The 22,180-nt window shown below is 38.4% G+C and overlaps 1 protein-coding gene across 1 annotated transcript in view; it reads right to left on the bottom strand.

Annotated features, from left to right (window-relative positions):
- The window catches only part of LIPK (lipase family member K), a 39,114-nt gene that overhangs the window by 8,424 nt on the left and 8,510 nt on the right, over positions 1-22,180 (bottom strand). Inside the window, exons 2-6 of the mRNA XM_020895822.2 lie at positions 9,542-9,657; positions 8,516-8,630; positions 6,355-6,553; positions 4,846-4,955; positions 1,624-1,760 (exon numbers count right to left, since the gene is read on the bottom strand). Coding sequence (XP_020751481.2) covers positions 1,624-1,760; positions 4,846-4,955; positions 6,355-6,553; positions 8,516-8,630; positions 9,542-9,646 — 666 coding nt within the window. The 5' untranslated portion in view covers positions 9,647-9,657. The remainder of the gene's footprint in view (positions 1-1,623; positions 1,761-4,845; positions 4,956-6,354; positions 6,554-8,515; positions 8,631-9,541; positions 9,658-22,180) is intronic.

Below are 22,180 nucleotides of genomic sequence, written 5' to 3'. Positions count from 1 at the left end.
TTTGCCTGATAATGTAGGACCAGGTTGGACTGAAATCTCTATGGTAAAAGATGCCCATGTACTACGAGGGATCTGTGAGCATTTTTCACATTGTTACCATAGTTTTGCTGCTACGGTCTTTCTTGGTTGTATAGATATGGAATTAAATCGCCCTGGGCTAATTTGCTTATCTCTCACCAATCAGAACTCCTGGCTTCTATAAAAATTCTTTCACTTTTGTATGCTTTCACTGAAATCACTAAATGGTCTAATCATCTTCCGTCTGTCACGGGAGAAGCCCCTATTACTATGTAACAGGAAAACACATCAACTCACAAAGAATAGTTCTTTTCATTGAGCAAATAATCATTTAGTTAGCTGGCAACTGGCAGAAATCATCTGAGGTCTAGGATACTGCCTAGGTTTTGAGGAATTGACAAACAGAGTTGACAAAGAGTGGGCAACTTTGGACTTTTAGTGTTCTATGGAAATCATGACAGCAATAACAATAGCTGGAATTAATTGAAGGCTAACAATGTGTAAGAGATTTACATATATGTACTCACTTAATCCTCAGAGCAGCCCTACAAGTAGAGACTACTATTATCCTCAGTTAATAGATGAATAAAATATTTCCTAGAATTAAGGTCTTGACCAAATTCACCCAGCTACCTATGATTCAGATTCATGCCATCAGACTCCATACAGTCTGAAATACTACACCATACTGTCCTTGATACAGTAGGGGGCACTGGAGAGAAATTTAACCTACTAAATTAAACCACTGATGCTTTTGAACTGTGGTGCTGGAGAAGACTCTTGAGAGTACCTTGGACTGCAAGGAGATCAAATCTGAAGGAAATCAACCCTGAATATTCATCGGAAGTACTGAAGCTGAAGCTCCAATACGTAGGCCACCTGATGTGAAGAGCTGATTCATTAGAAAAGACCCTGATGCTGGGAAAGATTGAGGGCAGGAGGAGAAGTGGATGACAGAGGATGAGATGATTGGATGGCATCGCTGACTCAATGGATGTGAGTCTGAGCAAACTCCAGAAGATGGTGAAGAACATGGAAGCCTGGTGTGCTGCAGTCCATTGGGTCACAAAGAGTCGGACATGACTGAGCAACTGAACAACAAGAACAAATTAAACCAATCAATCAGCCCATCAGTCAAATCAGCTCTTGCTATATCTGTGATAGAGGAATCATGTGAGAGAGAAGCCTCTAAATAAAAAAATGAAGACGGTAGAGTAGTATGGCATCAGAGTGAGCATCCTGAACTCAATTGGCAAAATTGTGCATCATCAGTAAACCTACATGTGTACCTCAAGCACCTATCTTATTCTTTCTAGATGCTCAGTTGTGTCAGACTCTGTGTGACCCCAAGGACTGTAGCCTGCTGGGCTCCTCTGTCCATGGAATTCTCCAGGCAAGAATATGGGTAGAGTTAGCCATTTCCTTCTTCAGAGGATCTTCCTGACCCAGGGATCGAACCCGAGTCTTCGGCATTGTAGGCGGGCTCTTTACCACTGATCCACTTGGTAAAACTTTATGTCTCAAGTTGGCTTTTCTTGAAATCAGTAGAAATAGAGATAGTTTTAGTTACTACAGACTGAAACCTGGGGAAAAGTTGTCACATACCTTGACTGCTTTTCTGGAAAGATTTGTAAATTTTTTCATAGGACTTTGGGTATATTTCACTGTTGTGACTGGAGCCAACGCAAAAAATATCTTAATCCTTTTAGCCAGCTCTGGATTAGTGGAGAATGCTATGAAAGCTGAAAGGGAAGAAGATACTAATTCATGGATTTAGAACAATTCTTACTTAACTCACTTTAAATGATAGTAAAAGCAGTTATATTAAAAAAGAAAACAAAGCCACTCAGAGTAAGTACCATTTTGGGGCAAGGATTTTTAAATTTCCAAAGATGAAACTGGCTAATTCAGAATAAAGTGAGTTTCCTGTTTCTGAAGGATGCAAATCTATTTACAGAGAATATTACAGAAAGGATTCAAATATCTGTTGTCAGGCATGTCTAGGTTAACTCCAACGGCCATTCTAGCTTGATCATAGTCTTTGGTATCAGACAAAACTGAACTAGAATTTTGGTTTCCCATGTGCTAGCTGTGTGAAAACTTGGGCAACTTACCTCCCCTTTATGAGTCTCAGCTTTCTCTATCTGTAAACATGGAAAATAGAATACTTATAGAGTAATTCTTTCAAAGGTTAGATTTATATTTATGTAGAGTTTCTAATGGCATTATCATGATTAGAAAGGACTCCTAAGTTCAGCCATTTATAAAATATGGATGATAATGCTCTCAAATGCCTGATATAAATGCTGTTAGCAATGTCAAGGTCTCTAGCTGAAATCACAGCAGGATCCTCTATGACCCACATCCCAGACTTTTAGAAACAAAAGCAAAAATAAACAAATGGGACCTAATGAAACTTAAAAGCTTTTGCACAACAAAGGAAACTATAAGCAAGGTGAAAAGACAGCCCTCAGATTGGGAGAAAATAATAGCAAATGAAGCAACAGACAAAGGATTAATCTCAAAATATACAAGCAACTCCTGCAGCTCAATTCCAGAAAAATAAATGACCCAATCAAAAAATGGGCCAAAGAACTAAACAGACATTTCTCCAAGGAAGACATACGGATGGCAAAAAAACACATTAAAAGATGCTCAACATCACTCATTATCAGAGAAATGCAAATCAAAACCACAATGAGGTACCATTACACGCCAGTCAGGATGGCTGCTATCCAAAAGTCTACAAGCAATAAATGCTGGAGAGGGTGTGGAGAAAAGGGAACCCTCTTACACTGTTGGTGGGAATGCAAATTAGTACAGCCACTATGGAAAACAGTGTGGAGATTTCTTAAAAAGCTGGAAATAGAACTACCATATGACCCAGCAATCCCACTTCTGGGCATAGACACCAAGGAAACCAGATCTGAAAGAGACACGTGCACCCCAATGTTCATTGCAGCACTGTTTATAATAGGCAGCACATGGAAGCAACCTAGATGCCCATCAGCAGACGAATGGATGAGGAAGCTGTGGTACATATACACCATGGAATATTACTCAGCCATTAAAAAGAATTCATTTGAATCAGTTCTAATGAGATGGATGAAACTGGAGCCCATTATACAGAGTGAAGTAAGCCAGAAAGATAAAGACCATTACAGTATACTAACACATATATATGGACTTTAGAAAGATGATAATGATAACCCTATATGCAAAACAGAAAAAGAGACTCAGATGTATAGAACAGACTTGTGGACTCTGTGAGAAGGCGAGAGTGGGATGTTTCAAGAGAACAGCATTGAAACATGTATATTATCTAGGGTGAAACAGATAACCAGCCCAGGTTGGGTACATGAGACAAGTGCTCGGGCCTGGTGCACTGGGAAGACCCAGAGGGATCGGGTGGAGAGGGAGGTGGGAGGGGGGACTGGGATGGGGAATACATGTAAATCAATGGCTAATTCATTTCAATGTATAACAAAAACTACTGTAATGATGTAAAGTAATTAAAAAAAAAAAAGAAAAAGAAAAAAAAAATTCAACAAGGTTGAAAGATATAAAAAAAAAAAAAAAAAAAAAGCTGGAAATAGATCTGCCATATGACCCAGCAATACCACTTCTGGGCATACACACTGAGGAAACCAGATCTGAAAGAGACAAGTGCACCCCAATGTTCATTGCAGCACTGTTTATAATAGCCAGGACATGGAAGCAACCTAGATGCCCATCAGCAGACGAATGGATGAGGAAGCTGTAGTACATATACACCATGGAATATTACTCAGCCATTAAAAAGAATTCATTTGAATCAGTTCTAATGAGATGGGTGAAACTGGAGCCCATTATACAGAGTGAAGTAAGCCAGAAAGATAAAGAGCATTACAGTATACTAACACATATATATGGAATTTAGAAAGATGGTAACGATAACCCTATATGCAAAAAAAGAAAAAGACTCAGATGTATAGAACAGACTTGTGGACTCTGTGGGAGAAGGCGAGGGTGGGATGTTTCAAGAGCACAGCATCAAAACATGTATATCTAGGGTGAAACAGATCACCAGCCCAGGTTGGATGCATGAGACAAGTGCTCAGGCCTGGTGCACTGGGAAGACCCAGAGGGATGGGGTGGAGAGGGAGGTGGGAGGGGGGACCGGGATGGGGAATACATGTAAATCCATGGCTAATTCATTTCAATGTATGACAAAAACCACTGCAATGTTGTAAAGTAATTAGCCTCCAACTAATAAAAATAAATGGAAAAAAAAAAAAGGTCATCTTAAAAAAAAAAAAAAAAAAGGTCTCTAGCTGAAAAGAGAACAGAGAAGAGAATGGAGAGACTTATGGCACTGCCAATGTGGCCCGTCCACATTTAGCCTACCCTAGCAGCCACTGGGTACTAACTAAAAGTCACATTGATTATGGCATATGATCACTGAGATTTGTAATTCTCTGCTTTCTTTTTAGTTTCCCTTATTAGACTGTGAGCTCTTCAAGAGAAAGATGTATACCATATTTATCTTTGATTTCCTGGTATCTAACCCAGTGTCTGACAAGTGTTTGCTGGGTACACAAATGAATAAATAAATAATTGACTTTCTTTCAGTCTTTCCATCGATCTCCAAATTTAGTCCTGAGGGGGCAGGAAAATCCCTTAGTCATCCTCACTTTATTTATTCTTCAGAAGACAGCCAGGTGTGATGTTTTTCCAACTCAAAGTCCCCAAAGCTAGAGACTGCACAGAGGGAAGAAATCCTGACCCCTTTCATGGATATGAAGAAAATCTCCTGACACCCTCAGATCACATCTGTCCCAAACACACCAATGGTGGTGCCTTGGGAGTGGCCCACGTAGTAGAGTTGCTCTTTTTTGGTTTTCTCTATGATAAAATTGATTGTGGCTGGAAGGTCGTATTTAGCCATCTCATCCAAACTGCCAAAAGAAAAAACAAAACAAAACAAAACAGCATTAGAAAAAATCCATCTCTTTGTTAGGCTTGTAATACTTAAATATATGCGATGCAGATCTAGATGCTTAGCTTTTGTTAAATATAAGACTAGAATCAATACATGATGTCAGGCATCTTCTGAGGATCTCGTCTTGATCCAAGAGTAACTTTGTGTTAAGAAACTGAAAACTCTGACTTGCAAAGCCTACAGAGTTGTTGTAGTTGTTTGGTTGCTAAGTCATGTCTTTGCGGCCCCTTGGTCTGCAGCATGCCAGGCTCCTCTGCTCTCTACTGTCTCTCGGAGTTTGCTCAAGTTCCTGTCCTTTGAGTTAGTGATGCTATGTAACCATCTTATCCTCTGCCACCCACTTCTCCTTTTGCCTTTGATCTTTCCCAGCATCAGGGGCTGGGATCTTTCCCAGGATCAGCCCAGTCTACAGAGGCTTTTCACTTAATCCTATAGCAGATTTACCAAACTCCTTTGAAAAGAAAAATTACCTGGAATGCTTATTTTACAAACAGAAAAAGTGAAGAGACTTGCAGACCTCAGCCCAGATAGACTGAATCAACATTTCCAGGAAAGCGGCCTCAGGTGCTTTCTCTCATGTGTGTAGTCGGGAGAACACTCATCCAGGGAATCATGATGCTATTTGCAATGGTGCCGTGACACAGCTGCCCTGGGATGTGGAATTAGGGGATGACAAATGGCTTCCAGGAGTGAGGTGGGAATGAGGTCAAGGAATAAGTAACTTTAGTGACCTTCAAGGCTTGGTTCTTTGCTTCACTACAAATGCCAGGCTTGCTTCTGTCACTCAGTTGGCCTAACTTCTAAGGCAGACAACACCCTCGGGGACTGCTGTTGGCAGGTTGGCTCCATGGAGAGATTTTAGCACCCTCAGTCTATGGAGGACAGGGTTCCTTCACACCTCAGTGAATAAACATTGGAGTGTCATCTCTGCTCAAGTGCTTGGCTCATTTTGACTTAACCGGAATGTCTGGTTCTCAGGGTTTTCAACTAAAACATTGTTTCTGTTCCCATTTCTTGATCAGTGTCATTATTCCTCTTCATTCAGCGTACCATGTAAATTTCTGGACTGCACGTTGACAGTGTGATAGTCCTGGAATTTGCATTTTGATTTTTTTTCTTTCTTATATACTTTACATACACATAGGCCAAGTGGAGTGTTTAAAACAACTATCAGTGCAATAATAAGGGCATTTCTTCAGAGCTTGTGAAGAAAACCTGGGTAGAGGAAGGTATGTTTATTTCCATCTTGTGGATTCCACAATGCGCAGTTGGACAAAAAGGGAAAATTCAAAAGGGTAGTCACCCATATAAAAGAGCAATGTACACATGTTAGTCATTAGTAGTGTTTTTCTTACCTGAAGGCCCAGTATTCTGGTGACTTGGGTGAAAATTTCAAGTGTTTTCTGGACCAAGTATTTCCCCGGCTGTTCCCCAGCCACACATCATAACCAACATCTGCCAGAAGGAAAGCCAAGCTGTTGTTGGGCAGGTTGCAAATCCAGTTACTGGCAGATGCAACTAAGCCATGTTGCAGATACACAACAGGCTTTGGAGCTGCAAAACACAGACAATGAGAATTTTTTTATCTGAACTTCCTTGGTACCTACAAGAAAATTCTCTTTTCTGAATCCCTGTAATACAAAAGGTTAAGAAAGCAAATTTGGCACCACCAGGCAAGTCTAGGTTTTAGGATTTTGAACTACTTCTGAAGCTGGTCAAATTATTTATCTTCTCCATGTCTTGTTTTTCTCTTTGTAAAACTGGGATTATGTCCAAAGCATTGAATTGTTAAATAGTTGTTGGAGTCAGAGTGCCCCACTTCATAAATCTCTTCTGCTATGTATCAACCTCCTTATGCCTTAGTTAACTTATTTTGTAATGGGGGATAATACAAAATGCGATCTTATGGTGTAGTTATAAGAATTAAATTAGAATTAAAATATAATTTTGTTCAGCCACAATAATTACCTGCTCTATAATTATTCACATTAGTGACACTTTACAAAGCTAGTATTTTTCCAAGATAATAACAAAGACAATAAAAATGCCATTTGTTGAATATTTCACTGAATGCCAGGCACTATGTAGTTAATTTGCATTGTCAGAAAGTGAAATGCAAGGTTTTTAAGTGAAATGCACACAAGGTAAAATTGTTCATTTGATATAAAAATTCTGCTCACAATGTAGAATTGGAACAATTTGATTAAAGAAAGAGAAAAGAAAAGGAAGGAAATGGGGGAAGTGGTGCTGAAAACATTGAGAAGAGAAAGAGAAGTGACTAGGATATTTCTGTCTTTCATAAATGGTTTATGATGCTGTGTTGGTACCACAGGGCTTTCCCACAAGTCCCCTTTGGGGCTCGACCAGCTTCCTGAGATTGAGTAGGTGAGACTGGACTCTCAGAGAGCCTCAGCCATCTGGAAGCAAGGACCAAAATCTATATCCATTAATCCACCTTTTGAGAAAAAGACAGAAGGAAGAGGTGTTACTAATTCTGCTAAAATACCACCAAAGTGCAGTCCCAATCATAGCTCATCTCTAATCTGAGCCCTCAGGCAGCTACTCATTGTAGAGACAGCTTTCCTTCCATGCTTTTTGGCAGCTACCTGCCAGAACAGACAAGGTGAAAGTTTGGGCAAGTAAAGTTCTCACGAGTATTTCCAAAGTTAATGGAGTTATTTTAGGGAACAGTCAGTTCTGTAAAGTGAGCAACACTGTTCCATCTAGATTGCGTAAAAAATTTTTTTAATCTTCTAACAAATAATCCTTCTGATATTGGAAAGTTTGTTTATACAAAGCTCCAAAGAATAAAAGGTGCTATGAGAGAAGCAAACAATTCTTGCCAAGTGGATCCTGTCTTCTCTCAGATACTAACCTGTATTGCAGGGAGCTAGAAATGGCTCTTTAATTACAATCAAGTATAGAACTAATAGGGTCAGGTTTACTGTAAAAAATAAAATCCAAATGACTTGTGTAGAGAACTAATTACAAATGAAATAAAAGCAGTTAGAAAACTATTGCAGTAGCTTAAAAGATAACTGATAATGTCAAAGATAAAGATAATGTCTAAACCTGGACTTGAGTGACATTGAAACTGAGAGTTTTCAGATTAGAGAGACATTTAGAAGGCAAAATTGGTAAGTCTTGGTGATTGGCTGGATATAGAAAGTGGGGGGAGAAAAGCATCAAAATGACCCTAGAGTTCTGGTTTTTAAGCAGGAAAGTGGGTATTCCTGGAATAAGACCACATTTTCTTTTGTTCCGTGTTTGTTGGGAAAGAGGACAAAATGATGGAGAAAAGTAAAGACTAAATAGTGTATGCCAAAATGATTGAAACACTCCAGCGTTATACAAATAAAATGGAATAGTGGAGGTGACGGTGATGATTTTCTTCCACTAGAAGGAGGAATAAAAGAGAATAGGCTCTATTTTAGAATCACAGCTGTCCTGCTGCTATCAGCACATCCAGGAATCTATCCTTAGGCATTATTCCTTTCATAATGAAATAAATCCTACCTGTTTTTGGACATCCTCTTCCATGAGGAATCCTGTAAATTCCGAGGATATAACCATCTTCTGTGACAACGTCATATGTTTCATAAGGATAGCCCCAGTAGGAAATAATCTGGCTCTAAAAAGGGGAAAGGAACATGTATACCTTCATGATAAAATGCCCAAATTTTTACCCACATTGCAATATAATACTTTAAGTCACAACCTACTGTTCATCTGTGTTTTGGAACAGAATAGAGCAGGAAAATCAGGATAACTTGAGGAGGGTTTTAAAAGGAAGATGCATGCCAAGGTGTTGGTAAGGTAAGGTGGTGATCATACATGGTAGTTTTCTTGGCATGGTATTATTAATGCACTCAGGTTCACTCTCTAAATATTTTTGAAAAATTATATCATTGATAGTTCTATTAAAGTTCTAATACAAATGGGTATGGGTGGGGACATGACAGTACACAATGTATACAAGAAATATGTTTTCCATTGGAATGAAGCACATAGTAAGCATTTGTCACTGGTCTTTTTTTGTTTGTTTTTGTTGTTTTCATAGATCTATTTCATTCCACTTTGTTCTAGTCCCCTTCTGATATGAATTCCTGCATGTTAATATATTTTTGTTTATAAGCAGCCCAAACCAAATCTGGCTTACTAAACTTAAAATGTACATGAATGTAGCTCATAAATCAGAGAAACTGCTCTAGAAAAAAACCTCAGGAAGAACCCAAGGATTCTCTAAAAATATCATCAATAGGAATTCGTGAACTTTCTCTTCAGGAAACCACCGTGAGATGGTAGCTCAAACCACCAGCAGAGGGAGTCTTACTGCCCCGAATTTGGGTCAGGTCTTTCAGTTCTTTGGTTAGTCAGCTATGCCAAGGAACAAGGGTTGGAAACACAGATTTAGTCAATTTAGAATTTTTAAAAACTAGACAAGCATGCCAGTTATATCTAAAATGACACCAGGAAAGCCCTAAAATGACAATATCTTAATAATTACTTATCTTAAATATTTTCCCTTAATGAATGACTTACAATATTCATGTTAGCTTCAGGATTTGTGGTGCTTCCTTTCTTGTGATAACCATATACAGGTCCAAGAAGAAGCATCCAGCATGTTGCTGCTAAAAGCTGCCACATTTTGAATCTATCTATAAGAGGAGATATTAATATACTTGTTATCAAAGAGAATTCTAAAAATGAAACTCCGTGTAATCTCTCTATAAGACTATTTTTGGAGGGAGTGGAAAAGATCCTTCTATGTAGTGTCTTAACAAATAATATACTTAATTATTCAAGATTCATCCCATGAAAAATCTGAACTGGTGACTTTTTATTAAGAAAAGAAAGAAGAAAAGAAGGAAAGAACAAAAAAATAAAACCAATATCAATTAAATCTACAATAGATATTGAGCAAAAGAAGGAAATGTACATATAATTCACAGAAAAACATAAGGACAAATATATGAATCAAAGCACATTTAATATCCCTAGTTATCAAATAAAACAGTACTCTTCTTCTGGTGGTGGAAGTGAGCATTGGCACAACCTTAATGGAAACAGATTTATTAGCACATCAGTTCAGTTCAATGGCTCAGCCGTGTCCGACTCTTTGCAACCCCATGAACCGCAGCACTCCAGGCCTCCCTGTCCATCACCAAATCCTGGAGTCCACCCAAACCCCTGCCCGTCGAGTCAGTGATGCCATCGAACCATCTCATCCTCTGTCGTCCCCTTCTCCTCCTGCCCTCTGTCTTTCCCAGCATCAGGGTCTTTTTAAATGAGTCATCTCTTCACATGAGTAAAGGAGTTTCAGCTTCAATGTCAGTCCTTCCAATGAACACCCAGTACTAACAGCCTTTAGAGTGGACTGGCTAGATCTGCTTGCAGTCCAAGGGACTCTCAAGAGTCTTCTCCAACACCACAGTTCAAAAGCTTCAATTCTTCGGCGCTCATCTTTCTTTATAGTCCAACTCTCACATCCATACATGACTGCTGGAAAAACCATAGCTTTGACTAGACAGATCTTTGCTGGCAAAGTAATGTCTCTGCTTCTTAATATGCTGTCTAGGTTGGTCATAACTTTCCTTCCAAGGAATAAGCATCTTTTAATTTCATGGCTGCAATCACCATCTGCAGTGATTTTGGAGCCCAGAAAAATAAAGTCAGCCACTGTTTCCAATGTTTCCCCATCTATCTGCCCATGAAGTGATGGGACCAGATGCCATCTTAGTTTTCTGAATGTTGAGCTTTAAGCCAACTTTTTCACTCTCCTCTTATTAGCACATATTGGGAAAATAAAAAGATTTATACACCTTACTCTATAATTCTAATTCCAAGAATCTATCCAAAAGGAAAAAAAATATGTGAACATCATCTGTAAAATTTACCTTATTGTTTATCTTAATTTGCTAAAATAAGGGATTGATAAAATAAATTATGGGGAAGGAAGAATAGAATTATTCAGCAGCCAAATATTATCTTTTGGCATGGTATGTGAATTCCTATTATATAATATTAAGGGCAAAAAATGCAATTTGTGCATACATTTTGATCTCAGTGATATAACAAACTATAAAGAGAGAGAAAGGACTAAGCATCAAATTTTAATTATGGTTATATCTAGACAGTACATTTTTTCTCATTTTTAAAGGACTCTCCATTTCTAAATTTTCTATGTCTAGTATTACTTTATCATAAGAAAGAAGCTATTTTTCAAATAGACAATAGTGAAAATTATGAGATGAAAAGATTGTGTATATTCCTCATTTGGCTTTTAAACTACTTAAGTTGAAAAAACAAATAATGACTGCAAAAGTAACAGAGCGGGACATTTTGCAGGCTATCTCCCAATAACTACTATATACAGTGAAAATCTCAATGATGATGATAAGTCTCACTCTGTAAGAAATGGAAGGATTTTTCAGACTATGCCTTCACTATTCTGTTATAGAAAATTCCATGAACTCCTCTCTTGCATTTGTTAAAGTCATAATCTCTGTTGACTATATCAGTTCAGTTCAGTCACTCAGTCATGTTCAGCTCTTTGCGACCCCATGGACTGCAGCATGCCAGACCTCCCTGTCCATCACCAACCCCCAGAGTTTACTCAAACTCATGTCCATTGAGTTGGTGATGCCATCCAACCGTCTCATCCTCTGTTGTGCCCTTCTCCTCCTGCCTTTAATTTTTCCCAGCACCAGGGTCTTTTCAAATGAGTCTGTTCTTTGCATCAGGTGGCCAAAGTATTGGGGTTTTCTAATCTATACTATAATTAATGTGATTAATAATATATGGATTATGTATGTAGTCCATGTGTGCTTTGTCGCTCAGTCATGTCTGACTCTTTGCAACCCCAGGGTCTCTAGCCCACCAGTCTCCTCTGTCCATGAAATTCTCCAAGCAAGAATACTGAAGTGGGTTGCCACTTTCTCCTCCAGAGAATATTCCCAGCCCAGAGATCGAAGCAAAGTCCACTGCATCTCCTGCATTGGTAGGCAGATCTTTACCACTAGCGTCACCTGGGAAGCTGATATAATAAATACATAAGTTTATGTTAATATGCTTATATATAATGAATATTGATCAATATAGCCAAATTCTGGTGAAACACTATAATATGATAGAGACAATAATGCCACCACCAACAGTGATAATTATTGTAGTTAATACAACTTGTTTTGAACACCTATTATGTGCCAAGTAACATGTCAGACATGATTGTGATTATCTCATTTTATTCTTAAAAATACCCAGAGGATAAGAAGTGTTATTACAACTGTATTTCAAATGAAACCTGGTGTTGAGGTCAGGTGGTTTGCCCAAGGTCAAACATAGAGGGGTGGAACCAAGGTCTGAACTCAGGTGGCTTGATTCGAAAGGAAATGTTAATCATTAGGCTCTTAACCTTTCAGTCTGAGTGAGGAGATACATGGGCCCCGGCCTGAGCAGATGGAGTTTGTCCCCTGTGGACAGATGCTCCAAGATGAAGAGGAGGAGGAATTGAGCCCTGTCCAGATAAGACACCACATATTTCTCATTCTCAAGATTAAGAAGACTCTCCCGATTATGCATGTGCAGAAAGGCCCCTTGGAGATCAAACAGGGAGTGATGTCACCTACCCATAGGCCTCTTCACTAGAACCCACTTAGACTAAGCGAGGGGTGTGCACACATGGGAAGAGCCTAGATACATAAGTACAGACTCAGAACCAGGCAAAGCAAGATAATTGGCTAAAGAAAACCCAGAAAAAAATGCCCCATATAAGTGATTCAAACTACCACGAGGGCACGGCTCTCTCTGAGCCCATGTGTTTGTCTATCCACATGTACCCTTTTCCTTCTAATAAGCACTTAACATGTTAAGTTAAGTGCTACTTAACTAAAAAGACTACTTTTCTTAACTAAAGACTACTTAATTAACTAAAAAGACTACTTTTTGTGTCTTCATGGGAATTCATTTCTGCAAAGCGAAGGACCAGGCCTTGTTGCTGATTCTGGTCTAGTGGCTAGGATTTAACACTCTCACTGCCATGGCCTGACTTCAATTTCTGGTTGGAAACCAAATCCTGCTTCAAGCAGCTGCAGACTGAGGCCTTCTGAGACCAAGTCCATTCAGCATAGACTTACTAGGACCCTCTGCTATGTGCTTGCTTAGTATTACATGTGGCCCATGGACCACAGGCATCATAATTACCATTAAAACAATGAAGACTTTTAGAACCCACCCCAGCCAAACCAGATGAGAATCTATGGGTATATAGCTACGCACCTGCATTTAAAATCCTCATTTCAAGTGATTCATGTGTATTTCCACATGTGAAAAACAGACTGGATTCCTTGATAAAAGAAAAAGTTTTGTTGTCACATCTGTCTCTTTGAGACCTAGCATGAAGGTTCTGAGAAGTAAAATATTGCCTGCCATATTAGTAAACAAAGGATGTCACAGTCATCAGTGATTGCAGCCCTGCAACAGTGAGCCCTGAGGGAACCAAGGAAGGAAATTAAGAACACCTGCCATCTAGCAGTCATCAGACTGTGGCCACTCCCTCCAGTGAGCCCTGAGGAAACTCAGGTTGTGAAAACCCAGGATACTGGTTCCAGAAAGCTGAGGTATATATCAAAGGAATGATTTCAGTAAGCCCATATTCTGACATCTTTCCATACACAAAAAAGCACTACATTCCTTAACCTGAGATATCTAGCTTTCTTTTATTAACAATAATCTTGTGTTCCTACCACCTACCCTTTGTTGAGAAACTCCTGTGTGCTCCAGCTGCCCCCTTGCCTACTCGGAGAAGTTTTCTCAGGATTACTTGAGATGCCGCCTCCAGGGCTTGAAGACTTCAGTAGGTCCACTGAATAAAGCATATAATAACTCTCAACTTTTAGTTTGTGTGTGTATCTTTTAGTCAACAGTCCCTATAAATGTTTGCCAAATATATAGATGGGTGAAAGAATGAGTATATATCATTTAATCTTAAAGACTATCCCAAATTGATTCACTATTTTGTATCACATTTTTCTTGTCTGCTTTCATCTTATCCCACTGAAATGGTCCTCTCTGACAGTAAGTTCTGACAGTTCGTTGTGTCCTTAATTCATGACTGTCTCTTATGGGAATTTGTGTGCTTTGTTGCTCAGTTGTGTCTGACTCTTTGTGACCCCGTGGATTGTAACCTGCCAAGCTCTCTTGTCCACAGGATTTTTCCCAGGCAAAAATACTAGAATGGGTTTCCATTTGCTCCTACAGGGGATCTTCCAGACCCAGGAATCAAACTCTTTTCTCTGTGTCTCCTGCCTTGCAGGTTGATTCTTCACCACCAAGTGATCAGGGAAGCCCTACAGGAAGGTCGTAGGGCAATTTAAGAAATGAGTCTTTTCTCTCAAGACATTGACAGTTTAGATGCTCCAGTCTATGCTGAGTGATTGATACTTGAGGCCTCTGAGTCACAATCACTGGCAATTGACTGGGGTTCCTGAATTAGAGGAGACTGGACACTCTTCTGAAATGGGCAGACTGGGGAGTTTGTGGGGCTTGTTGTGATGCAGAAGGAGGGCTGTGTGATGCTTAGGGGAAGAGCCCTAGCTGTGCACAAGAATGAACTAGTCATGACAGAGTGTATTTTGCAGCCATGACCTAAGGAAGGCCCATTCAGCTGCCTTTGTTTTGTTCTTCTGTGTGTTGGATCTGGGTATGGGAGGGTGATACACCCAGGCAACAGGTGTCTTTGTGTTATATCTTTATAAGAACTAGCAGGTCCTAACCAAACAAGCTTTCTGCAGGTACTTCTCACCAGGGCTGTGCCTACATGTGCTTTCTGGGCATGTGTTTACATGCTCTGTGCAATGTGAGTCTCACAATATTTAGTGTAATTGTTGGGTAAATCTACCTTATTTACTTCTCCTTAATGATACTGCAACAATCCTCTAATTTCTTTGATCCATTTCTAGGATAGCTTTCTGATAACTGTGTCCTACATTGACCTCCTGCTGATTCCATGTAGGACTAAGAAGAGAGGACATTATAATGTTTGACTCAGAAGAAAGAAGACATTGTAAATTCCAGGGAACTTTTAATCCTTAAACATAAAACCTTTAGCCTCAAGAACCCTGACTAAATTAATATAGATTATATTTATTATTTTCATATTTTATTTTATGAATAAAATTTATATTTTATTTTATGTGTAAACAATATAATCTGCATAGATCATATTGATCTATTACTCTAAAGCATTCATGTTGCTTTGCTGTAAAAGTGACTTCCATTTTAATAGCAAAATGCTATTTTTAAAATCAACTCTTGGAAAATGTTATAATATATAGACATAAATATATGTTTTTAGACTTTCTATATATGTATACATATATATAAGCTATATACATGACTGTTGGAGAGTCTTAACTTAAAATATCACAATTAAGACTCAGTATGGTTCTACAATCAAGATTTCATTTAACTTTTTATTTTTCCATAGCCTTATTTGCTCTTAGAATTTTATCATTTGAATGACATCAATTAAACGTAACTTGACCCAAATTTTCCAGGGAAAACTTTAGGAAGTGCTTGTTTGATATTTTTTCTTTTTCTCTTCATTGTACACTCTGATGACAAGGGAATGGCTACCCTCTCCAGCATTCTTGCCTGGAGAATTCCATGGACAGAGGAGCCTGGCAGGGTCCGTGGGGTCACAAAGGGTTGGACATGACTGAGCAATTAGCACTAACACATACACTGTGATGAAGGGGAGGCTAAAACATTGCATGTAACCAAAAACTGGAACCTCATCTTTGAAAACCTTCCTGTAGGCAGATGCCCCCCATGACTGTGGTGAGAGACTTAATGAAAGTGGTTTTAAAAATGATAGCACCAAGAATGGTAAGACTCTCCTCCAATGTTCAAAATCTCCTTTCTCAAATGATTGCTTTCTTTCTCTCTTTCTTGTTACAGTGCCAGGGAGAACTATGAGACTTCCAAAAAAATTGTTGGGTGTATTTTCTGCTTCATATGGGCTTAACTATTTTATGTCAAATGCATGTGGGTCATATAGGTAGTTCTCATAAGCCATGCATTTTGCACTGACAGATACAATGATGATGAAACCAAGGATAGCAATTACTCAACAAAGGAAATAATGAAGACTTTTATTCTACTTTTCTCATTGTTCAGTTATAGTCACTGTCAGCTTATCAAGCAAACAAGTAACCAGGGATTATGCTGATGCTTGGACAGTGTTTTCAATGAATCCCCACTCCAACCCTCAGTGATGTTGCAGAAGTGGAGGTGAAAGTAAGCCAGATTATACAGATATTAAGACTCCACATGTAGCTCTAAACAAGCTTTGTTTCTGAAAGCACACAAAGGCCAGTTTCTCTGTACGGTTCTTTGATGAATCTCAGTCAGCTTAGCGGTAAAATAAAGCCAATGATGAGTCCTGAGTGCTTTGTGAAATTTTTTAAGTTAAAATTCTAGATCTGTGCTTTAGAGGGTGTGGAGGCCATGAGAACTTGATCTCAAATCTGTGACTACAGATAGTAGAACTGGTCATCAGCCACAGAGTCTGTGCTTTAACATCCATCATTGTGTCCCCACTGAAGCCACACATTTTAGGCACTCCCTAAGTATTGGCTATGACTATTAGCTGTGCTAGCCAATGTAACCTCCTTGAAACTTAGTTTCCTGGGAAGATTAGTTTAAGATGATAAATGGGATAAATGATAACTAAGATGACAAATCATGTCTATCAAATATCTAACAGAATTTGGCACTTAATAAATAGTAGCTACTGTTACAACATGTCTTCTAATATTCAGGGATTGCTTCAGATGTGTAATTCTTGGCTGTGAAACTAGCCCATAACTTCTTAAAGGTAAGAACCACCTTTTATACTGTACCTGTATTTAAACTTTTATATCTTTCATTTCTCTACCCTTGCTCATGCTACATATGATATAACTCTTTGAATTGAGTTGTGAGTAAATGACTGGTTATAATGTACTAACATCTCTTTTCAAATAAGAACATGCCAAAGCTGTTAAAAATTTCTGTTTGCAGACCCATCACAAGCATGAAAATCAAAACTGCAATCAAAAATCTTCCAACAAACAAAAGCCCAGGACCAGACAGCTTCACAGGTGAATTCTACCAAAAATTTAGAAAAGAGCTAACACCTATCCTACTCAAACACTTCCAGAAAATTGCAGAGGAAGATAAGCTGCTAAACTCATTCTATGAGGCCACTATCACCCTAATACCAAAACCAGACAAAGATGCCACAAAAAAAGAAAACTATAGGTCAATATCACTGATGAACATAGATGCAAAAATCCTTAACAAAATTCTAGCAAACAGAATTTAACAACATATTAAAAAGATCATACATCATGACAAAGTGGGCTTTATCCCAGGGATGCAAGGATTCTCCAATATTGCAAATCAATCAATGTGATACACCACATTAACAAACTGAGTGATTAAAAACCATATGATTATCTCGATAGATGCAGAGAAAGCCTTTGATAAAATTAAACATCCATTTATGATAAAAAACCCTCCAGAAAGCAGGCATAGAAGGAACATAACTCAACATAATAAAAGCCATATATGATAAACCTACAGCAAACATTATCCTCAATGGTGAAAAATTGAAAGCATTTCCTCTAAAGTCAGGAACAAGACAAGGGTGCCCACTCTCACCACTACTATTCAACATAGTTTTGGAAGCTTTAGCCACATCAATCAGAGAATAAAAAGAAATAAAAGAAATTCAGATTGGAAAAAAAGAAGTAAAACTCTTACTGTTTGCAGATGATACGATCCTCTACATAGAAAACCCTAAAGACACTACCAGAAAACTACTAGAGCTAATCAATGAATATAGCAAAGTTGCAGGGTAAAATTAACACACAGAAATCCCTTGTATTCCTATATACTAACAATGAGAAAACAGAAAAGAAATTAAGGAAAATATTCCATTCACCATTGTGATGAAAAGAATAAAATACTTAGGAATAAATCTACCTAAAAAAGGAAAGACCTATATATAGAAAACTATAAAACACTGATGAAAGAAATCAAAGATGACACAGATAGATTTAGAAATATACCATGTTCGTGGATCAGAAGAATCAATACAGGGAAAATAAGTATACTGCCCAAAGCAATCTGTAGATTCAATGCAATCCCCATCAAGCTATCAATGGTATTTTTCACAGAACTAGAACAAATAATTTAACAATTTGTATGGAAATACAAAGAACCTCAAATAGCCAAAGCAATCTTGAGAAGGAAGAATGAGAGTGGAGGGATCAACCTGCCTGATTTCAGACTATACTACAAAGCTACAGTCATCAAGACAGTATGGTATTGGCACAAAGACAGAAATATAGATCAATGGAACAAAATAGAAAGCCCAGAGATAAATCCATGCACCTATGGACACCTTATCTTTGACAAAGGAGGCAAGAATATATAATGGAGAAAAGACAATCTCTTTAACAAGTGGTGCTGGGAAAACTGGTCAACCACCTGTGAAAGTATGAAACTAGAACACTTTCTAACACCATACACAAAAAATAAACTCAAAATGGATTAAAGACCTAAATTCAAGACCAAAAACTATAAATAGAGGAAAACATAGGAAACACTCTCCGACATAAATCACAGCAGGATTCTCTATGACTCATCTCCCAGAGTAACAAAAATAAGAGCAAAAATAAACAAATGGGACCTAATTAAACTTAAAAGTTTTTGCACAACAAAGGAAACTATAAGCAAAGTGAAAAGACAGCCTTCAGAATGGGAGAAAATAATAGCAAATGAAGCAACTGACATAATCTCAAAAATATACAAGCAGCTCCCAGCTCAATACCAGAAAAATAAACGACCCAATCAAAAAATGGGCCAAGGAACTAAATAGACATTTCTCCAAAGGAGACATACAGATGGCTAACAAACACATGGAAAGATGCTCAACAGCACTCATTATCAGAGAAATGCAAATCAAAACCACAATGAAGTACCATCTCATGGTGGTCAGAATGGCTGTTATCAAAAAAGTCTACAAACAATAAAGGCTGGAGAGGGTGTGGAGAAAAGGGAATCCTCTTACATTGTTGGTGGGAATGAAAAGTAGTACAGCCAGTATGGAGAACCATGTGGAGATTCCTTAAAAAGCTGGAAAGAGAACTGCCATACAACTCAGCAACCCCACTGCTGGGCATCCACACCGAGGAAACCAGGACTGAAAGAGACGTGTACCCCTATGTTCATCGCAGCACTGTTTACAATAGCTAGGACATGGAAGCAACCTAGATGTCCATCGAATGGATAAGAAAGCTGTGGTACATACACACAGTGGAATATTACTTAGCTATTAAAAAAGAATGCATTTGAATCAGTTCTAATGAGGTGGATGAAACTGGAGCCTATTATACAGAGTGAAGTAAGTCAGAAAGAAGAACACCAAATACAGCATATTAATATATATATATATATATATATGGAATTTAGAAAGATGGTAACAATGATCCTATATGCAAGACAGCAAAAGAGACACAGATATAAATTACGGACTTTTGGACTCTGTGGAAGAAGATGAGAGTGGGATGATTTGGGAAAATAGTATTGAAACATGTATATCACCATATGTGAAATAGATCACCAGTCCAAGTTCGATGCATGACACTGGGCACTCAAAGTTGGTGCACTAAGATAACCCTGAGGGATGGGATAGGGAGGAGGTGGGAGGGGTTTCAGGATGGGGGATACATGTACACCCATGGCTGATTCATGTCAATGTATGGTAAAAACCACTACAATATTGTAATTAGCCTCCAATTAAAATAGATTAATTAATTTAAAAAATTTCTGTTTATAACTTTCACCAAGAATTCTCAATTTTTACTATATAAAATACCTTAGTTATTAAATATTTAATTCTTAAGCCATTGATTGAGCATGTATATGCTTAATCATCATAAATTATTCTTTTTCCACAAGTAGAAACTGCCAATTTAGGATTTGAACAAGGCCTATTTACTCCATGTTCTTTTCACTGAATTTTGCCTTTTCTTATAAAATTATTCTATAGTGAAAATCTCTCAAAGTATTAAGAGGTGTCTTAACATATGCAGAGTGCATCATATGAAATTCTGGGCTGGATGAAGCACAAGCTGGAATCAAGATTGCTGGGAGAAATATCAACAACCTCATATATGCAGATGATACCACTTTAATGGCAGAAAATAAAGAGGAACTACAGAACCTCTTCATGAGGGTGAAAAAGGAGAATGGAAAAAGCTGGCTTAAAACTCAACATTCCCAAAATGAAGATCATGGCATCCAGTCCCATCACTTCATGGCAAATAGATGGGGAAACAATGGAAACAGTGACAGGCTTTATTTTCTTGGGCTCCAAAATCACTGCACATGGTGACTGCAGCCACAAAATTAAAAGATGCTTGCTCCTTGGAAGAAAAACCATGGCAAACCTAGACAACGAAGCAAAAAGCAGAGACGTCACTTTGCCAACAAAGGTCTGTATGTCAAAACCATAGTTTTTCCAGTAGCCATGTACGGATGTGAGAGTTGGACCATAAAGAAGGCTGGAAGTGAAAGTGTTAGTTGCTCAATCATGTCCGACTGTTTGCAGTCCCATGGATTGTATCTCACCCAGGCTCCTGTGTCCATGGAATCCTCTAGGCAAGAATACTGGAGTGGGTTGCCACTCTCTTCTCCAGGGAATATTCCTGACCCAGGGATCAAATCCAGGTCTCCCACATTGCAGGCAAATTCATTACCATCTGAGCTACCAAAGAACACTGAGCGCTAAAGAATTGGTGATTTTGAATTGTGCTGGAGAAGACTGTCAAGAGTCTCTTGGACAACAAAGAGATCAAACCAGTCAATCCTAAAGGAAATCAACTCTGAATATTCGTTGGAAGGACCGATGCTGATGTTAAAGCTCCAATCATTTGGCTACCTGATGCAAAGAGCCAACTCATTGGACAAGACCTTGATGCTGGGAAAGATTGAGGGCGGGAGGAAAAGAGGGCAGCAGAGGATGAGATGGTTGCCATCACTGACTCAGTGGACATGAGTTTGAGCAAAATCCAGGAGACAGTGAAAGACAGGGAAGCCTGGCATGCTGCACTCGATGGGGTCTCAAGGAGTCAGACACGACTTAGCGACTGAATAACAACAGAAAATCTGAGCACAGTGTAACTTAGTAGAAGATTTGAAGAGAGGAATAATTCTGATAACAGATTCGAGTGTAAAATTCTTATCATCGACAGAATTGAAAATGAGATAGGGACAAGAAATATGAAACTCTGTGTATGCATGTTGCTTGGCAATCAAATAAAAAATAACAAGAGAAAGCCTGTGTTCACAAGCACAATAAAAGGTAACTTAAATGTGTGGCATTCTCAAAGCCCAAGGGAGAGGTGACAGTTGTGATGAAAATTATGTATATGTATGTTTATATGTATATACCAGGTGGCACTAGTGGTAAAGGACCCACCTGCCAATGCAGGAGATGTAAGAGATGCAGGCTCGATCCCTGGGTTTGAAAGATCCCTTGGAGGAGGGCATGGCACCCCACTCCAGTATTGTTGCCTGAGAACCCCATGGATGGAGGAGCCTGGCAGGCTACAGTCCATAGAGTCATGAAGGGTCAGACATGATTGAAGCAACTTAGCATGCATGTATATATATACCAAGTATAATATTAGTAAGACTTCTGTTATAAGTGATGGCATATCACTCCTGTTGTCAGTGATAGCATACTTTTCTCTTTCATTTTTTATTAATGAACTGAGAAGGATGAGAAAAGAGATGTAGGAAGAGAAAGTGGGAGGAAGAAAGTGATCATATCATGGATAATTATTTGGACTAAATGGTAAAAGATGCAAACTTATAATGAATCAGTGTTACTTATAATTGTAACCCAGATAAACAATACACAGAAAGACCATTCTTCCTGCCCCAAAAGAGAGACAATAGGAGAAAAGCTCAAGAAAGAAAGAATTATATATTAACACTTCTAGGCAATCTGGGTGCTGGTTTTTTTTTTTTTTAACTTCCTATCTTAAAATTGTCTATGTTTAAGCAATTTTCCAATGTTTAGCGGTTAGTATACAAAACTCTCAGTTAATTCAAATTACCCTTGAT

This window comes from Odocoileus virginianus, chromosome 7 (genome assembly GCF_023699985.2).
Source record: "Odocoileus virginianus isolate 20LAN1187 ecotype Illinois chromosome 7, Ovbor_1.2, whole genome shotgun sequence".
Classification (NCBI taxonomy): domain Eukaryota; kingdom Metazoa; phylum Chordata; class Mammalia; order Artiodactyla; family Cervidae; genus Odocoileus; species Odocoileus virginianus.
Note: the sequence above shows the minus strand (reverse complement) of the source record. Positions and strands in the feature narration are given on the sequence as shown.